This window comes from Hypanus sabinus, chromosome 22 (genome assembly GCF_030144855.1).
Source record: "Hypanus sabinus isolate sHypSab1 chromosome 22, sHypSab1.hap1, whole genome shotgun sequence".
NCBI classification, from domain to species: Eukaryota; Metazoa; Chordata; class Chondrichthyes; order Myliobatiformes; family Dasyatidae; genus Hypanus; species Hypanus sabinus.
In genome coordinates this window covers 11,397,094-11,414,036 of record NC_082727.1, presented here as the reverse complement: position 1 = coordinate 11,414,036, position 16,943 = coordinate 11,397,094, and the positions used below count along the sequence as shown (strand labels likewise).

At 47.2% G+C, this 16,943-nt stretch overlaps 1 protein-coding gene across 4 annotated transcripts in view; it reads right to left on the bottom strand.

The window, feature by feature from the left end:
* The window catches only part of sfxn2 (sideroflexin 2), a 125,918-nt gene that overhangs the window by 88,843 nt on the left and 20,132 nt on the right, over positions 1-16,943 (bottom strand). For all 4 annotated transcript variants that reach the window (XR_009507388.1, XM_059947050.1, XM_059947049.1 and 1 more), the window contains exons 3-4: positions 8,669-8,839; positions 2,229-2,327 (exon numbers count right to left, since the gene is read on the bottom strand). Coding sequence is in view for 3 of the 4 variants with exons in the window: in XM_059947050.1 (XP_059803033.1) it covers positions 2,229-2,327; positions 8,669-8,839 (270 nt within the window). In the remaining variant the exon portion in view is untranslated. The remainder of the gene's footprint in view (positions 1-2,228; positions 2,328-8,668; positions 8,840-16,943) is intronic.

The following is a 16,943-nucleotide window of genomic DNA, read 5'->3' as shown; positions in this document are numbered from 1 at the left end:
CCAGAATGAAAGATGTTGAGGAAGTTTTTCCTTTATCTGACTTGCGCAACATAATTGTTCTTTAATTATCTCATAGCACGTACCAAATAACCACGCGTTTTCTGGCAAGCGATCATCGCAAGTGATAGTCTGTAGCTTTCCTTTGGACTTGGAGGTAATCCAATATGGCAGAACTGAGGCGAGGTGGTGTGGCGGGCCCATCGCCAGGAGGGTAAAAGTTTGGGCACGGGCCAAATCAAAACCACGGAGTCCTGGACCCAGAGTTTACCGACGCAACTGAATGTGATGTGCCGATGGAGATTTACAGGCTGGATCGAGGTGCTGAAGTCTGGCGCATCTATGCAGCAGAACCCATTGTTCTTACGGAGAGTTAAGTGCCGGGCCAGATTGAAAAGGTTAGGGTGTCGAGGCTCAATGCAAGTTATGGGTCGGTTCAAATCACTGCTAGAAGCTGCAGAACCCATTGTTTGGATGGAGAGTTAAGTGCCAGGCCAGATTGAAAAGGTCAGGGTTTTGGGACTGAGCTGAGGTATGGGCCGGTTTGGATTGCTGCTCCGAGACATTTACTCAGCTCTGTGCTGAACTGTGGACTCTCTTTATGGACTTTAGTTGAGAAATGCTATTTGCTTGCGGTTGCTGTTTGCATGATGTTTGGTTTTTTTTTATTGTACATTGGTCTTTTTTATGGGTTTTTCTATTTTATTTTTGTTATGGGCATAATGTGTTTTTTATTCTCTGTACATTGGGTGTTAGACAGTCTAACGCAATACATAGTTTGATTTTGGGTTTCTTTGTTTCGTGACTGCCTGTTAGGAGACAAAGCTCAAGGTTGTATAATGTATACATACTTTGAACTTTGAGCATGTCACTGCTAAACTTCTTGCCTCTTCTCATCCCTTTTAATTCTTTCGACAGTTATATTAGTCTATAAGACCATGAAACACAGGAGCAGAATTAGCTCATTTGGCCCATCAAGTCCGCTCTGCCATTCGATCATGGCTGATTTTTTTTCCCTCTCAACTCGTTCTCCTGCCTTCTCCCTGTAACCTTTGACACCCTTACTAATCAAGAACCTATCAAACTGTGCTTTCAACATACCCAGTGATTTGGCCTTTATAGTCATCTGTGGCAATGAATTTCACCCACTGGTTAAAGAAATTCCTCCTCTTCTCTGTTCTAAAGGGACAACTGAGGTTGTGCCCTCTGGCCCTAGACTCCCTCATTATAGGAAACACCTTCTTCACATCCACTCTTAACTCCAGCGAGTTCAGGCCCAGAGTCATCAAAAGCTCCTCATACATTGTTCTTGTGAACTTCCTCTGTACCTCTCCAGTTCCAGCACATCCCTTCTCAGATACGGGGCCCAAAACTGCTCACGATACCAAGTGCGGTCTGACCAACTGACAAATGACTCCGGCGTTCCTGAAGTTGGTCATGTTCCTTCCACAGTTTCCAGCACTTCCACTCTGAGCGTGGATACTATTTTGGAGAGGAGGGAGAGGGGGCTTGCGGAGGAGAAGTGCATTATATTTCCCGTGCGAGGCATTCCTTGCCAAAGCTCCCGTTCACTGTGCAGCTTCAATAGGAAGAGTGGGTGACCAGTCAAGAATCCTGGCATCTGGGGCCACCCAGAACAGAAAATGGAAGAAGACGGTGGAAAACTCTTAATTTAACAAAGAACTTGACAGCTGCACTGAAAAAGCCAAACAGAGCTGCCAAGTCCAATAACAGCTACACAAAATGCCCTACTTTCAATGAATAAAATCAGTTAACTTGCTGCCAGCATTGGTAGCTCGTTGCCTATGGACGAACAATGGAGGAGCAAGACAACACACACAAGTTGTTGGAAGAACTCAGCGGGTCAGGTAGCACCAATGAAGGAGAATGAACAGTCACCGTTTCAGGCCAAGACCCTTCATCAGAACTGGAAATGAATGTGCGTAACAGAACAACCACCCATCCAGGTGTATTTATACAGCTCAGTCTAATAGAAACCAGACCCTGGCTGAGTGCTCGTTTAGTTAAGCCCATCCATTTTTAGGTCAGATGAAGGGTCTCAGCCTGAAACATCGACTGTTCATTCCCCTCTATAGATGCTGCCTGACTTGCTGAGTCCTGCCAGCATTTTGTGTGAGTTGCTCAAGATTTCCAGCATCTGCAGAATCTCGCGTTTAGAATCAGTACCAAGGACTTAACTCTGTGCTCGAGAGGACAGGAAAAGCACTTACTTTGCGCTTATTGGCGACGCAGCATTCCTGTTGGTGTAGTTGACCAGGGCATTGAACGACTGATTGACCCATTGCCAGAATACCACTGCTGGAACTGTTCTGAAAGGAAGCAGAGCGACGTACCAGTGGTGAAATGAGCTTCAAAGTCAGAGTAAATAGATTATCAAAGTCATTACACTATAAACTGGCCGTAAAATGTATGCGAGTGGTATAAACTGCAGGGAGCTGTAGTGAAATGAACAGGCATTATTACAAACGGGTATTTGATTGTTGACTTGGACTAATCAGAGACTTGCTGATCTTTGAAGGGTATGTTTGTTGCTTTTGTTGAAGGACAAATAGCCAGACTTCAGAAGATGATACCATGGAAATTTAAACTTCGTTGTCCAAAGGCAAATTCGTGCCCTTTGAGAAATCTCAGTGGTGAGGCTGAGAGGAGAGCCTATCGTATCAGATATCCTTGCAATGGTTGGGAAAATTAATGAAGGGGATTTCAGTGGAGTTCTGAGCGTGTACAACTGCTGTCTAATACGTTCCTCCCAAATTTCAATTCCACTTCTATTATCTCTTATTCCTTGATTTATTTTATAACAGGGAGGTGAGAAAAAGTCTTTTATATTTGTACACACATTAAGAACACGAACACACTGACCAAATAGCAGAATGGATCAAGATTTGATTCTAATTTTCAAGAATAACTGGAGTTCAGAGGAAAAAGTCTGAAACACTATGGGGAAGAAATGGAAAGCTCTTTCAAAGGGCCTAATGGGATAGTTTGCATCTTGCTCTGCAGTACAACTTCATGATTCAGTTGTGTGGGCCTAGAGATTTAGAAAGAGCTATTGATGTATTAGCCCAAAATCTTTCTGTGTGGAAGACCGAAGGTAGAGGCCCGAAAGAGTCACAATGGCCCGAGTCACTGGGGTCAGAGGTCGATTGTGAGTCTGGAAGTCAAGGCACAAACGTCAAACCCGTGATCAGTGAGTCACGCAGTGAAGGGTGAAGTTGAAGGTCTGATGACTGCGAGTCTGGAGCCAAGGACTGGAGGCCCGGAGGTGGCCTGTCCTGAGGTTGGAGGTGTAGGTGTATGTTTGTGTGTGTGTCTGGTTTTGTTGCTGTTGTCACTGCTTGTGTTGTTCTGCTGAACATTGTGGACAGCTATGTTGGCACTGAAATGGCTGGAGACATTTGCAGCTGCCCACATTATAGACCTGTGTGTGTTGGTTGTTCATGTAAACGGCACCTTTCACTGTATGTTTCAATGTACATATGATAAATAAATCTGAATCTGATCCGATCAGACTGTGTTACGTAACATGAATTTAAAGTTCATACTTGACCTCCAAGACTCCAACGTACAAACTTAATTGTCTACAAAAAAAACTCACAAATCTCTGCCTCAGTCTCTGTGCCTTTAATATTTATTCTCCCATTCCTTCTTGCACTTGACTTAACTTTTAATAGTCATTTATGGCAAAGTGCCATGTGCACTAATAACCTTTTGTGCAAAAATAAAATCCTTTGCATCTTCACAGTTTGTGTACTAACAGTAAAGTTATATTCCAAAGTTAATGACTGCAAATTATCTTCCTTTATCTCCCCTTAAATTTGCTCAGAACAGTTGTGTTGGAACTTGTTTAATAATTTTTGCTCCAATGATTATAGACTTGGGTTTATTGATGTGTGTAGATACCAGGTTAGGTTACGCTGCTATAACCCAGCAGTAATCCATGAGAATTCCAGGGGCATAAAACTGAGTGTTTAATTGACTGAAAGGGTTTTCTTAAAATTAGAGGGTGAAAATGTCATTTAAGCAAGAGGAGGTTCGCAGCCCAAGACACTGCAACTGCTCCAAGAGAGAAATCTACAAGTGGCTTCTGTTTAGTTATCACAAGCTTTGCATCATCATCAGCTCCGAGGGAGTCACAGAACAAAAACAGGTCCTTTACCTGTCTAGTCCACACCAAACCGTATTCTGCCTAGTCCCATCAACTCATACCCCTCCCATCCAGGTTCTTATCCAAACTTCCCTTAAATCTTACAATCAAACTCAAAGTTCTAAGTAAATTTATTGTTAAAGTACATACATCTCACCACATACAACTCTGAGATTCTTTCTCTATAGAACAGTAACCATAAACAGGATTAATGGAATTCACCTCCACCACTTGTGCTGGCAGCTCATTCCACACTCTAACCGCCCTCTGAGTGAAGTAGTTTTACCTTAGGTACCCCTTGAATAGTCCTGATGAAGAGTTTCAACCCAAAACCTTGACTGTTTACTCTTTTCCATAGATGCTGCCTGGCCTGCATTTTGTGTGTTTTGCTTTGGATTTTCTTGCATGTGCCCCTTAAATATTTCACCTGTTACCCTTAACCTATGACCTCAGGTTCTAATCTTACCCAACCTCAGTGGAACAAGCAAGTTTGCATTTACCATACCAATATCAATTTTTTTTGTATCCCTCTATCAAATTTCCCCTCATTCTCCTACACTCCAGGAAAAAAGGCCTAGTCTATACAATATTTGGCTATAATTCAGGTCCTCAAGTCCCAGTAACATCCTGTGTGTCCCTGGCTTTATTCCACAGCAGATTATCTGCCATTTCAGACAAAAGCGTGTGCTTTTTTGTCTTTTTTTTAAATCAGGCCCCTTCAGTTTGATAAATACAAGAGATTCTGCAGATGCTGGAAATCTTGAGAGAGAGAGAGAGAGAGAGAGACACACACCCCCCCCCCCCCCCACTGCAGATTTGGCGTTTTGGGCCAAAACCCTTCATCGAGACTGGAAAGGAAGGCTTCTTCCTGATGAAGGCTCTCCGCTCGAAACGTCGACTCCTTATTGCTTTCCATAGGTGTTGCCTGACCTGCTGAGTTCTTCCAACATTTTGTGTGTGTTGTTCTGGATTTCTGGAATCTCGTGTTCAGACTCAAGTTATCTTAAGACCATAAGATGTATGAGCAGAAGTAGGCCATTCAACCCATCGAGTCTACTCCGCCATTCAATCATGGGCTGATCCAATTCTTCCAGTCATCCCCACTCCCTTGCCTTCTCCCCGTACCCTTTGATGTCCTGGCTAATCAAGAACCTATCTATCTCTGCCTTAGATGCACCCAATGACTTGGCCTCCACAACCACTTGTAGCAACAAATTCCACTGAATTTCTCTGCATCTCAGTTTTAAAAGGACACCCTTCAATCCTGAAGTCGTGCCCTCATTTACCATGGAAATAACTTTGCCATATCCAATCTGTTCAGACCTTTTAACATTTGGAATGTTTTTATGAGATCCCTCCTATTCTCCTAAACTCCAGGGAATACAGTCCAAGAGCTGTCAGACATTCCTCATACAGTAACCCTTTCATTCTTGGAATCAGTCTTGTGAATCTTCTTTGAACCCTCTCCAGTATTCCTAAAATAAGGAGCCCAAAACTACACACAATACTTCAAGTATGGTCTCACAAGTGCCTTATAGAGCCTCATCATCACATCCCTGCTCTATACCTCTAGAAATGAGTGCCAACATTGCATTCGTGTTCTTCACCACCAATTCAACCTTGAGGTTAACCTTTAGGGTATCCTGCACGAGGACTCCCAAGTCCCTCTACATCTCTGGATTTTGAATTCTCTCCCAATATAAATAATAGTCTGCCCGTTTATTTCTTCCACCAAAGTGCATGACCATTGTTACGAATGTGACGCAACTCTGAGGGGCCGAAGGGTACAAAGTCGCCCCCTCCTTTTTGAGAATCGCAAGATTGCTATTAATTCAGGTCTGAGACCCAGGAAATGAGAGAGAGACGCCCAGAATACACAAGGTTTGGAATGTGTCCTGACCTCAGCGAAACGGAACCACTGATAACAGCCATTGTCTCTTGGAGACGGAATTGTGTATTGAGTACTGTACTATTCATTGAAGCCCCTCAGGGGACAACCAGAGTGGGCTGGTTGAGGGATTGCATCATCCCAACCTGATTGACATCTGAGACCCCGTGAGTAAGGATAAAAGAGGGTCTGGGGAACAACCCCTTCAGACGCACCAGGAGAAACCCTAGAGATCCCGTGACCGTTTAATAGCGACAGCCGGTAGGGGGTTCGTGTGCGTCCTTCCCTTGCCTGGGATTGGCGGGCTCACCACGGAAGAACGGCTCTAGCAAAAGGAGAGGCCACAAGTGAACGGCCACGACAACGAGACTCCTGACGGATTGAAACCATAAAAGGAAAGTCGGCAAGTTTTTCTCCAAATCTCTCTCTCTCTCCAACCAAAGGCTGCAGCCTGCATGAACTGAGTGAATGTTATATTTCCATCGGACAATACATTATCCCCTAGACAACAATAGAACTTATTTCTTATTGATTATTATTATACCCACACTTTTAGATTTAGTATTGATGACATCTATTATCTGTATATTTGCATTGATATTATTTTTGTGTATTTTTATTAATAAATACTGTTAAAATATTATCATCAGACTTTAACGAACATCTCCATCTTTGCTGGTAGGTGACCCAGTTACGGGGTTCGTAACAACGTGGACTGTATTACATTTGCCACTTCTTTGCCCATTCCCCTAAAGTATCTAAGTCTCTTTGCAGGTTCTTTCTTTCCTCAGCACTACCCACTCCCCCACCTATCTTTGGATCATTGGCAAATTTAGCCACAAATCCATTAATACCATAGTCCAAATCATTGACATACATCATAAAAATCAGTGGTCCCAATATCGACCCCTGTGGAACTCCACCGGTAACTGGCAGCCAGCCAGAATAGGATCCCTTTATTCCCACCCTCTTCCTTCTGCCAATCAGCCAATGCTTCACCCATACTAGTAACTTCCCTGTAATTCCATGGGCTCTTATCTTGCTAAGCAGCCTCATGTGTGGCACCTTGTCACCTTGTACTTGGTCTGAAAATCCAAGTACACCATGTCTATGGCATCTCCTTTGTCGACCCTGCTTGTAATTTCCTCAAAGAATTGCAGTAGGTTAGTCAGGCAGGATTTTCCTTTCGGGAAACCATGCTGATTTTGGCCTATCTTGTCATGTGCCTCCAGGTACTCCGTAATCTCATCCCTAACAATCGATTCCAACAACTTCCCAACCACTGATGTCAGGCTAACAGGTCTATAGTTTCCTCTCTGCTGCCTCCCACCCTTCTTAAATAACAGAGTAACATTTGCAATTTTCCAGACATGCCAGAATCTATCGATTCTAGAAAGATCATCGTTAATGCCTCCGCAATCTCTCCAGCTACTTCCTTCAGAACCCGAGGGTGCATTCCATCAGGTCCAGGAGATTTATCCACCCTCAGACCATTAAGCCTCCTGAGCACCTTCTCAGTCATAATTCTCAATGCACAAACTTCACTTCCCTGACACTCTTGAATGTCTGGTATTCTGCAGACGTCTTCCACTGTGAAGACTGATACAAAATATGCATTCAGTTCCTTTGCCATCTCTGCATTTCTCATTACAATATCTTCAGAGTAATTTTGTATTGGTCTTATGTCTACCCTCGACTCTCTTTTACCCTTTATATAATTAAAAAAAAGCATTTAGTATTTTCTTCGATATTAGTCGCCAGCTTCCTCTCATAGTTCAAATACTCTTGCAATCTTATTGATATCTTTTCTGTAGACAGGTGACCAGAACTGTAGACAACAATCCAAATTTAGCCTCACCCAGGTCTTAGACAACTTCAACATATCATCCTAATTCATATACTCAAAACCTGGATCTATGAAAGCCAATGTCTCAAAAGCTCTCTTTTCGACAGTTTTCCCAGATCTCCTTCCCTTGAGGTTAGTGGTTAACATTTTACCATTAAAAAGATGTATGTAGTCCGAGAGCACACAAGCTGGAATCTGAAACACTGACCAGCCTGCTGGAGGGGTTCAGCAGTTCATGTCATGCACTGATTTGTAGGTGTGACACCTGTGAACAGGTGGGTCTCATCCAGGTGTTCCAGTTTCCTCTCACATTCCAAAGACATCTTTCAATAGGTTGAATAGTCACCTGGGTGTAATTGGGCGGCATGAGCTCCTGTTACTGTCTTCTCTTCTTCTCTCACACTCCCACTCTCTCCTTCTCAACTCACCCTCTCCCTCGCTCTCTTCCTCCCAACTTAACCTCTCTCTCCCTCTCTCCTTACCCCACTCCTTCCCCAACTCCACTCTATCCCCTCTTCCCCTCTCTCTCACCCTCACCCTTCTCTACCACTCCATCGTTCTCGCTCTCTTTCTCCTAAGATGCAGAAGGAGCATTTAGGCTGTCTTTGAAAACCTCACGAGCCTTCCTCGAGAGGACAGCGTTACCTGTGGGTCACACAGAGACTGCGCATCTGCCAGCACTGAACCCATACGCCAGGAGTGAGAGCAAGTTACGTTTGACCTTCCCCTGGGATTGCCGTAAAGGGAAGATGGATCTGAGCACCACTACCTGTAAAACTGCAGCATGAAGCCAGTTATCGCCATCCCGCCAGGGACCTGAAATGACATTCGCCCGATCAAATTCATCCTCTCCCCACTGTCCGGGTGGAATGCAGAGTCGTAGAGTTTCTTTGCGTACAGGAGCTGCTCCTCGGTCGTTCCTGGAGGCAGAGTACCAGCTCTGGAAAGTAAAATAAGGAGCCATGTACATCATCAAATTCTCTTTCTGTCTCTTCAGCCGAGCAAAAACTTAAGTACAGGTTTCCCCCGTTATCCGAAGGTAGAGTGTTCCTATGACACCGTTTGTAAGCCGAAATGTCATAAAGCGGAGAAGCAATTACCATTAATTTATATGGGAAAAATATTTGAGCGTTCCCAGACCCAAAAAATAACCTACCAAATCATACCAAATAACACATAAAACCTAAAATAACACGAACATATAGTAAAAGCAGGAATGATATGATAAATATACAGCCTATATAAAGTAGAAATATTGTATGTACGGTGTCGTTTCACTTATCAGAATCAAGAAAACAGCCAGCCAAAATCAACTTGGGAGGAAAAAAAAATAGGCACATACACGCATGTGCATGTACACACCTACGCACGTGCACGCATGTGCACACAACTGCCCGCATAAGGCTTCACAGTCATGGTAGACACTCTCGGGGTGTAAACATGTATAAAGCGGGTGTCTTTTTTTCATAAAAGTGAAAATCCTCTTTGGTTAGCGAAAACAGGTACTAACGTAGGTCTTTCGTAACAGCGAGCTGTCGTAAAGCGAACACTCGAAAAACGGGGGGCCACCAGTAGTTCACAGATTGAAACTTCCAGTCAAATTTATTGTAATATGTGCAGGTACAATGTGCATCCTCTCCACTCACTCAACATCAGCAACTCTACAGTTAACGTTTCAACGTTCAGGCTCCTGGGCTTCATTATTTCCCAGGATCCTCTGTGGGAGAAACATATCTCCTTCAGTAACAAAAAGGCTTGGCAGAGGATGTGTTTCTTGCAGTAATTGGTAAAATTCTGTCTTCTCTAGAATATCCTGGTGCAATTCTTCGCTACTATCATAGAAACATCCTCATGTCAGCCATTTCTGTTTGGTTGCTGCAGCATCTTCTCACAGTATAAAACAGTGATAGCAAAGAGTCAGGGTAGCAGAAATGGTCATTGGTTGCAAAGTAGAAAGTTTAAAGTACATCTATTATCAAAGTACGTATAAATTATACAACCTTGAGATTCCGCTGCTTACTGGCAGCCACAAAACAAGAAACCTGAACAAACCCTTTAAAAAAGGGTTCTATTGTTTTATCCTATCTATGGAATGGTAAGCATTCTAGACTTAATAAAGTTTATCTTAAAAAAAAGATCAAATACCCAATGTGGGGGGGAGGAGGGAGAGGGGGAGAGAAAGGGGAAGAGAGAGAGAGAGGAAGAGAGGGGGGAAGAGAGAGAGAGGGGAAGAGAGAGAATGAACGAACATGAATCAACACATACAAACACGCTGGATGAACTCAGCAGGTTGGGCAGCATCCGTTGAAATGAGCAGTCCACATTTCGGGCTGAGACCCTTCGTCAGCCTCACCTCAGTGGTTGCGAAAGTGTTGGAGTCTATTATTAAGGATGAAGTTTCGGGGTACTTGGAGGCTAATGATAAAATAAGTCAAAGTCAGCATGGTTTCTGTAAAGGGAAATCTTGCCTGACAAATCTGTTAGAGTTCTTCGAGGGGGCAACAAGCAGAGTGGAGAAATGAGAGGCAGTGGATGTCATTTACTTGAATTTTCACAAGACATTTGGTAAAGTGCCACATGAGGCTGCTAATCAAGATAAAATCCCATGGCATCACAGGAAAAAGGCCATTTTGTTGGTTGTCCATTGTGTGGGACGATGACAGGAAACCTCTGTGAGAGAAAGGAAAAGCCATTGTCCTGGGGCAGTTCTACTCTCTTGAGCTCAGAAGTTCACGCCCAGTGATACAAACAAGCATCACTAATCACGGTCTTCCTTGGCTGCAGTGGATAACCATGAAGTCTTCTGTGCCCTTCGCTCTCCACAAAGAACCGCCTTCCTGGCCGTCGGATCTCTTGCCCAGTCCACCGGAGCTGGCTTCACACGCCATGTCTCCGTCTCACCGGGGTACGAGGCCGCTGGCTACCCCCACCTGGTTCAGTCCGCCTGTCAAAGCGGTGTACCGGGGTGTGGCCGCTGTCACATGCAAACAGCTACTTGGAGCCATCAGGCCTCATACCCCGGTGAAATAGGGACGTGCCTGTCCCAGCATGGGAAGTCAGCCACGGCAAACAAGGGAACCCTAGTTAGTGACAAATACTCGTACCACTGAATCTGGACGTTTGAGGTCAAGAGAGTGGAACTGTCCCAATGCAATGGTTTTTCCTCTTTAAAAACTCCCTAACACAGATTTCTTGTCTTTGTTGGACAACCGCTATTTATAAGAAGCCAGTTTGCGGACTTTCGACATTCAAGACCCTGTCAAGGCTGTCCTTGAGGTAACTGTATAGTTTTCATCACTGAAATGATGTGACATCATCAAAGAGTTGGCATGGAGACAATGGGCCAAATGGCCTCCTTCTGTGCTGCAATCATACAATGCTTCCAAGTACTGGGGGGAAAGCACAAGAATGTTGACCTTGAAATGAGAAGCATATGAGATGGTAAAGTTTACAGAAAAGTTAATTCTGGAACACAATTTCTCATTAATCTTTGACAATGATGTAAAGAACTGAAGTGTGGGCAAGTGTTCGGAAATTCTTCATCCAAGGCAAAATGAACATAGGAAATGAACTTCTAGATTAGGAAGCAGAAGCACAAATTGATTTTCAAGAAAGAATTATTTAGCAGACAGTTGAATGCTGAGAAGGGATATGAGTGTTATCACTGAATGGATAAGCCACTACGAGTCAATATTCCCCCTCATTCATAATTATTTTGTAAGTTTGAAAATAAGCCTTGAATGTTTTCACTACCACATAAGAACAGGGCCATTTGAAACACTGCAATAAGAGTAGACTGCTTATCGAGGAGTGTTGTAATTTGGTGCAGTTTTGCTCACTCACCTACAGGAAGGATATCAATATGATTGAAAGAGTACAGAGAAAATTTACAAGGATGTTGCCTGGACTCAAGGACCTGATTATGTGAGGTGAGGGCCTCAGTCGGTCAGGGTCAACCATAGATGTTGTGTCCTACTGTCTAGATCTGCAAGCCTGGGCAGTACGACATGGAGAGCAAGCTGTTGCCCATGTAGCAAGCTCCCCCTCTCCACGTGTCTGATGAACCCAAAGGAACGCCAGAGACCGATGCAGTTTGGTACCAGCAGGAGTTGCCAGTCAACATTGGACTCAACGTAGGACTGCCTTAGGGACTTCAGCTTCGGATCTTTCCTTCGGAGTTTACTCCCAAAGCCTCCCCCATGAGTGGGCATAGCTGCAAGGCAGTAGAGGTTTGAGATCAGAGTTTTCCTTCTCCTAGATGAGCTGCTAATGAGTCCCATCTGCCGGAAGCAACTGGTTTTAAGGTGCCAATAACCTGCCTTTGCCTCTTCTCCTGTCAGTAGAAATTGTTCTGCTGGGCATAGTAGCTAAGCCACACGTGAAGGCCAGGAGCTGGACTTGGTCGTCAGAGGCTATTTGAGACACACACCATTGGGAGCGTTTAATAGGTATTGGGAGCTTATTCCCATCACCACACCCAGCTATAACAACTTTAAGGAACCAGAGGGACAGGGAATGGCTGAATAGAATAGGACTTTATTCCCTGGAGTGTAGGATAATGAGGAAAGATTTCATAGAGATATATAAAATTATGGGTATAATTTTACACTATGGTTACTGCAAGCAGGCTTTTCTCCCCCGCTGAGGTTGGGTGACACCAGAACTAAAGGATATGGATTAAAGGTGAAAGGCCAATGCTTAAGGGGAGCATTAGGGGAAACTTTTTAACTTGGAGGGTGGCGTAAGAGTGTGGAACGAGCTGCTAGTGGAAGTGGTGGATGTGGGCTTGATTTCAGCATTTAAGAGAAATTTGGACAAGTACATGGATGGGAGGGGTATGGAGAGCTGTTAATTAAACTAGATGGGCAGAAGGGCCCGTTTCTGTGCTGTAGTGTTCTGTGACTTCATAACCTTGGTTTAGGAGTTATTTCTCTTGGTGTTCTATGCTGGTCATCTCTCCATCATTAGATTATCTACTGAGCTAGTCGTACTTTATGCTGAAGCATACATGAATCAAAGCTATTAAAACAGTGAACAATATGCTGGTTGCCAAGTTGGATTTGAGTAATGACAAATCCTTTTCCCCCAATTAAATACTACAACTTGCAGTTAAAACACTGTAAGAGACACATTAAAGAGTTTTCCCCAATGGCGAGCCAGCCAGTTAACAGCACCAACCTAAAATTTCTGATAGCCTTGGTTACCAGACTTAAAATTCAAATTCAAGAATTCAAGGACACCTTCAAAGGGCGATGCCTCAAAAAGATGCCATCCAACATTAATAACCCCATTACACAGGATTTACTCTCACTGCTACCATCAGACACACACTGAACATTTTAGGAATGGCTTCACCTCCTCTGCCATCAGGTTTCTGAACAGTCCATGGACCCGTGAACACTTCTTGTTGTTGTCCACTCATTAAGTCGAGTCTGACTCTTCGTGACCTCATGGGCTCCTGCTCACCAAGCCTTCTTCTGGAAACTGCCTCTCTAAGATCCCCAAGGTCATACTCATTGTCTGAGTAATATTATCCATCCTCTCCTTCTTCTACCTTCTCTTTTACCTAACATGAGTCTTTTCCAAGGAACCCTGTATTCTCATGGTGGCCAAAATATTTGAACTTTTGTCTCATAATCCAGCCTCCTAGTGAGCAGTCTGGTTGTATTTCTTCAAGTATGGACTAGTTGGACCTTCTTGCTGGCCAACTTAAACACTACTCCAACATGAACACTACTTCACTATTTTTGATCCTGTTTTGAACTAGTTATTTAGCTTAATGTATATTTTTCACTTCTTATTGTAATTTACAGTACATGTTATATATTACTGCTGCCACAAAACAACGAATTTCAAGACATATGTCAGTGACAATAAACCTGATTCTGAAAATGTATTGAGTGAATAATCTAACATCAATAAATATATCCAACTGAAATTCAGCTGGAAGGTCAATAACACAAAGTAAAGGGTAAAAGGGAAAGGACTGAAAGCAAATTGAGAATTTGTTTGAGCAGCAAACTGGTGTTATCTTGAGTGCATTACCTGAATTGGCACGGTTATGTGGGGGGGTGGTAGAGGGGGAGAGAGAGAGTGGGAAGGGGGAAGAGAGGGGGGAGGGGAAAAGGGGGGAGAGAGGGGGGAGAGGGGGGGAGGGAGGGGGAGAGAGGGGGAGAGAGAGAGGGGAGAGAGAGGGGGGGAAGAGAGAGAGGAGGGAGAGAGGGGGAAGAGAGAGGGGGAAGAGAGAGAGGGGGAAGAGAGAAGGGGAAGAGAGAGGGGGAAGAGAGGGGGGGGAGAGAGAGAGGGGAAGAGAGAGAGGGGGGAAGAGAGAGAGGGGGGAAGAGAGAGGGGGGAAGAGAGAGAGGGGGGAAGAGAGAGGGGGGAAGAGAGAGGGGGGAAGAGAGAGGGGGGAAGAGAGAGGGGGAAGAGAGAGGGGGGAGAGAGAGGGGGAGGGGAAAGAGAGGGGGAGGGGGGAGAGAGAGAGGTGGAGAGAGAGAGGGGAGAGAGAGGGGGAGAGAGAGGGGGAGAGAGAGTGGGGAGAGAGAGAGGGGGAGAGAGAGGGGGAGAGAGAGTGGGGGGAGAGAGAGGGGAAGAGAGAGAGGGGGAGAGAGGGGAGAGACTGGGAGAGAGAGAGGGGTGAGAGAGGGGGAGAGAGGGGGAGCGAGAGGGGGGAGTGAGAGAGGGGGGAGAAAGGGGGGGAAAGAGAGAGAGGGGGAAGAGAGAGAGGGAGAGAGGGGGGAGGGAGAGGGGGGAGAGAGAGGGGGGAAGAGAGGGGGAAGAGAGAGGGGGAAGAGAGAGAGGGGAAAGAGAGGGGGAGGGGGGCAAGAGAGAGGGGAAAGACAGAGAGGGGGCAAGAGAGAGGGGGAAAGAGTGAGGGGGAAAGAGAGAGGAGGGAAAAAGAGAGGAAAGTGAGGGGGGAGAGAGAGGGGGAGAGGGGGGAAGAGAGAGAGGGGGAAGAGAGAGGGGGAGCGAGAGAGAGGGGGGAAGAGAGGGGGAGAGGGGGGAAGAGAGGGGGAAGAGAAGGAGGAAGAGAGGGGAGAGGGGGAAGAGAGGGGAAAGAGAGGGGGAGAGAGAAGAGAGGGGGAAGAGGGGGGAGAGAGGGGGAAGAGGGGGAGAGAGGGAGGAAGAGGTGGAGAGAGGGGGGGAGAGAGGGGAGAGAGGGGGGGAAGAGAGAGAGAAGAGAGAGAGGGGGAAGAGGGGGAGAGAGAGGGGGGAGAGAGGGGGGAGGGAGAGAGGGGGAGGGAGAGAGGGGGGAGGGAGAGAGGGGGGGAGAGAGGGGGGAGGGAGAGAGGGGGGAGAGAGAGAGGGGGGAAGAGAGGGGGGAAGAGAGAAAGGGGAGAGAGGGGGAGAGAGAGAGGGAGAGGGGGGAGGGAGAGGGGGGAGAGAGAGGGGGGAAGAGAGGGGGAAGAGAGAAAGGGGGAAGAGAGAGGGGGAAGAGAGAGAGGGGAAGAGAGAGAGGGGAAGAGAGAGAGGGGAAAGAGAGGGGGAGGGGGAGAGAGAGAGGTGGAGAGAGAGAGGGGAGAGAGAGGGGGAGAGAGAGGGGGAGAGAGAGAGGGGGAGAGAGAGGGGGAGAGAGAGGGGAGAGAGAGGGGAGAGGGGGAGAGAGAGGGGGAGAGAGAGAGGGGGAGAGAGAGGGGGAGAGAGGGGGGGGAAAGAGAGGGGGAGGGGGAGAGAGAGAGGTGGAGAGAGAGAGGGGAGAGAGGGGGGGAAGAGAGAGGGGGGAAGAGAGAGGGGGGAAGAGAGAGGGGGGGAAGAGAGAGGGGGGGAAGAGAGAGGGGGAGAGGGGGGAAGAGAGGGGGAAGAGAAGGAGGAAGAGAGGGGAGGGGGAAGAGAGGGGAAAGAGAGGGGGAGGGGGTGGAGAGAGAGGGGAGAGAGAGGGGGAGAGAGAGGGGGAGAGAGAGAGGGGAAAGAGAGGGGGAGGGGGAGAGAGAGAGGTGGAGAGAGAGAGGGGAGAGAGAGAGGGGAGAGAGAGGGGGAGAGAGAGGGGGAGAGAGAGGGGGGGAGAGAGAGGGGGAGAGAGGGGGGAAAGAGAGGGGGAGGGGGAGAGGGGGAGGGGGAGAGAGAGAGGTGGAGAGAGAGAGGGGGGAGAGAGGGGGAAGAGGGGGAGAGAGGGGGGAAGAGGTGGAGAGAGGGGGGGAGAGAGGGGGAAGGGGGGAGAGAGGGGGAAGGGGGGAGAGAGGGGGAGGAGAGAGAGGGGGAAGAGAGAGGGGAGAGAGGGGGGAAGAGAGAGAGAAGAGAGAGAGGGGGAGAGAGAAAGGGGGAAGAGAGAGGGGGAAGAGAGAGAGGGGAAGAGAGAGAGGGGAAGAGAGGGGAGAGAGACTGGGAGAGAGAGAGGGGTGAGAGAGGGGGAGCGAGAGGGGGGAGCGAGAGAGGGGGGAGAAAGGGGGGGAAAGAGAGAGAGGGGGAAGAGAGAGAGGGGGGGAGCGAGAGGGGGGCAAGAGAGAGGGGAAAGACAGAGAGGGGGCAAGAGAGAGGGGGGAAGAGTGAGGGGGAAAGAGAGAGGAGGGAAAAAGAGAGGAAAGTGAGGGGAGAGAGAGGGGGAGAGGGGGGAAGAGAGAGAGGGGGAAGAGAGAGGGGGAGCGAGAGAGAGGGGGAAGAGAGAGAGGGGAGAGAGAGAGGGGGAGAGAAGGGGAGAGAGAGGGGGGAGAGAGAGAGGGGGAGAGAGAGAGGGGGAGAGAGAGAGGGGGAGAGAGAGGGGGAGAGAGAGGGGGAGAGAGAGGAGGGAGAGAGGGGGAGAGAGAGGGGGAGAGAGAGAGGTAGTGAGAGAGGGGAAGAGAGAGAGGGGAAGAGAGAGAGGGGAAGAGAGAGAGGGGAAGAGAGAGAGGGGAAGAGAGAGAGGGGAAGAGAGAGAGGGGAAGAGACAGGGGAAAGAGAGAGAGGGGAAGACAGGGGGAAAGAGAAGGGGGCAAGAGAGAGGGGGCAAGAGAGAGGGGCAAGAGAGGGGGTAAGAGAGAGGGGGCAAGGGAGAGGGCAAGAGAGAGAGGGCAAGGGAGAGGGGGCAAGGGAGAGGGGGCAAGGGAGAGGGGGCAAGAGAGAGGGGGGCA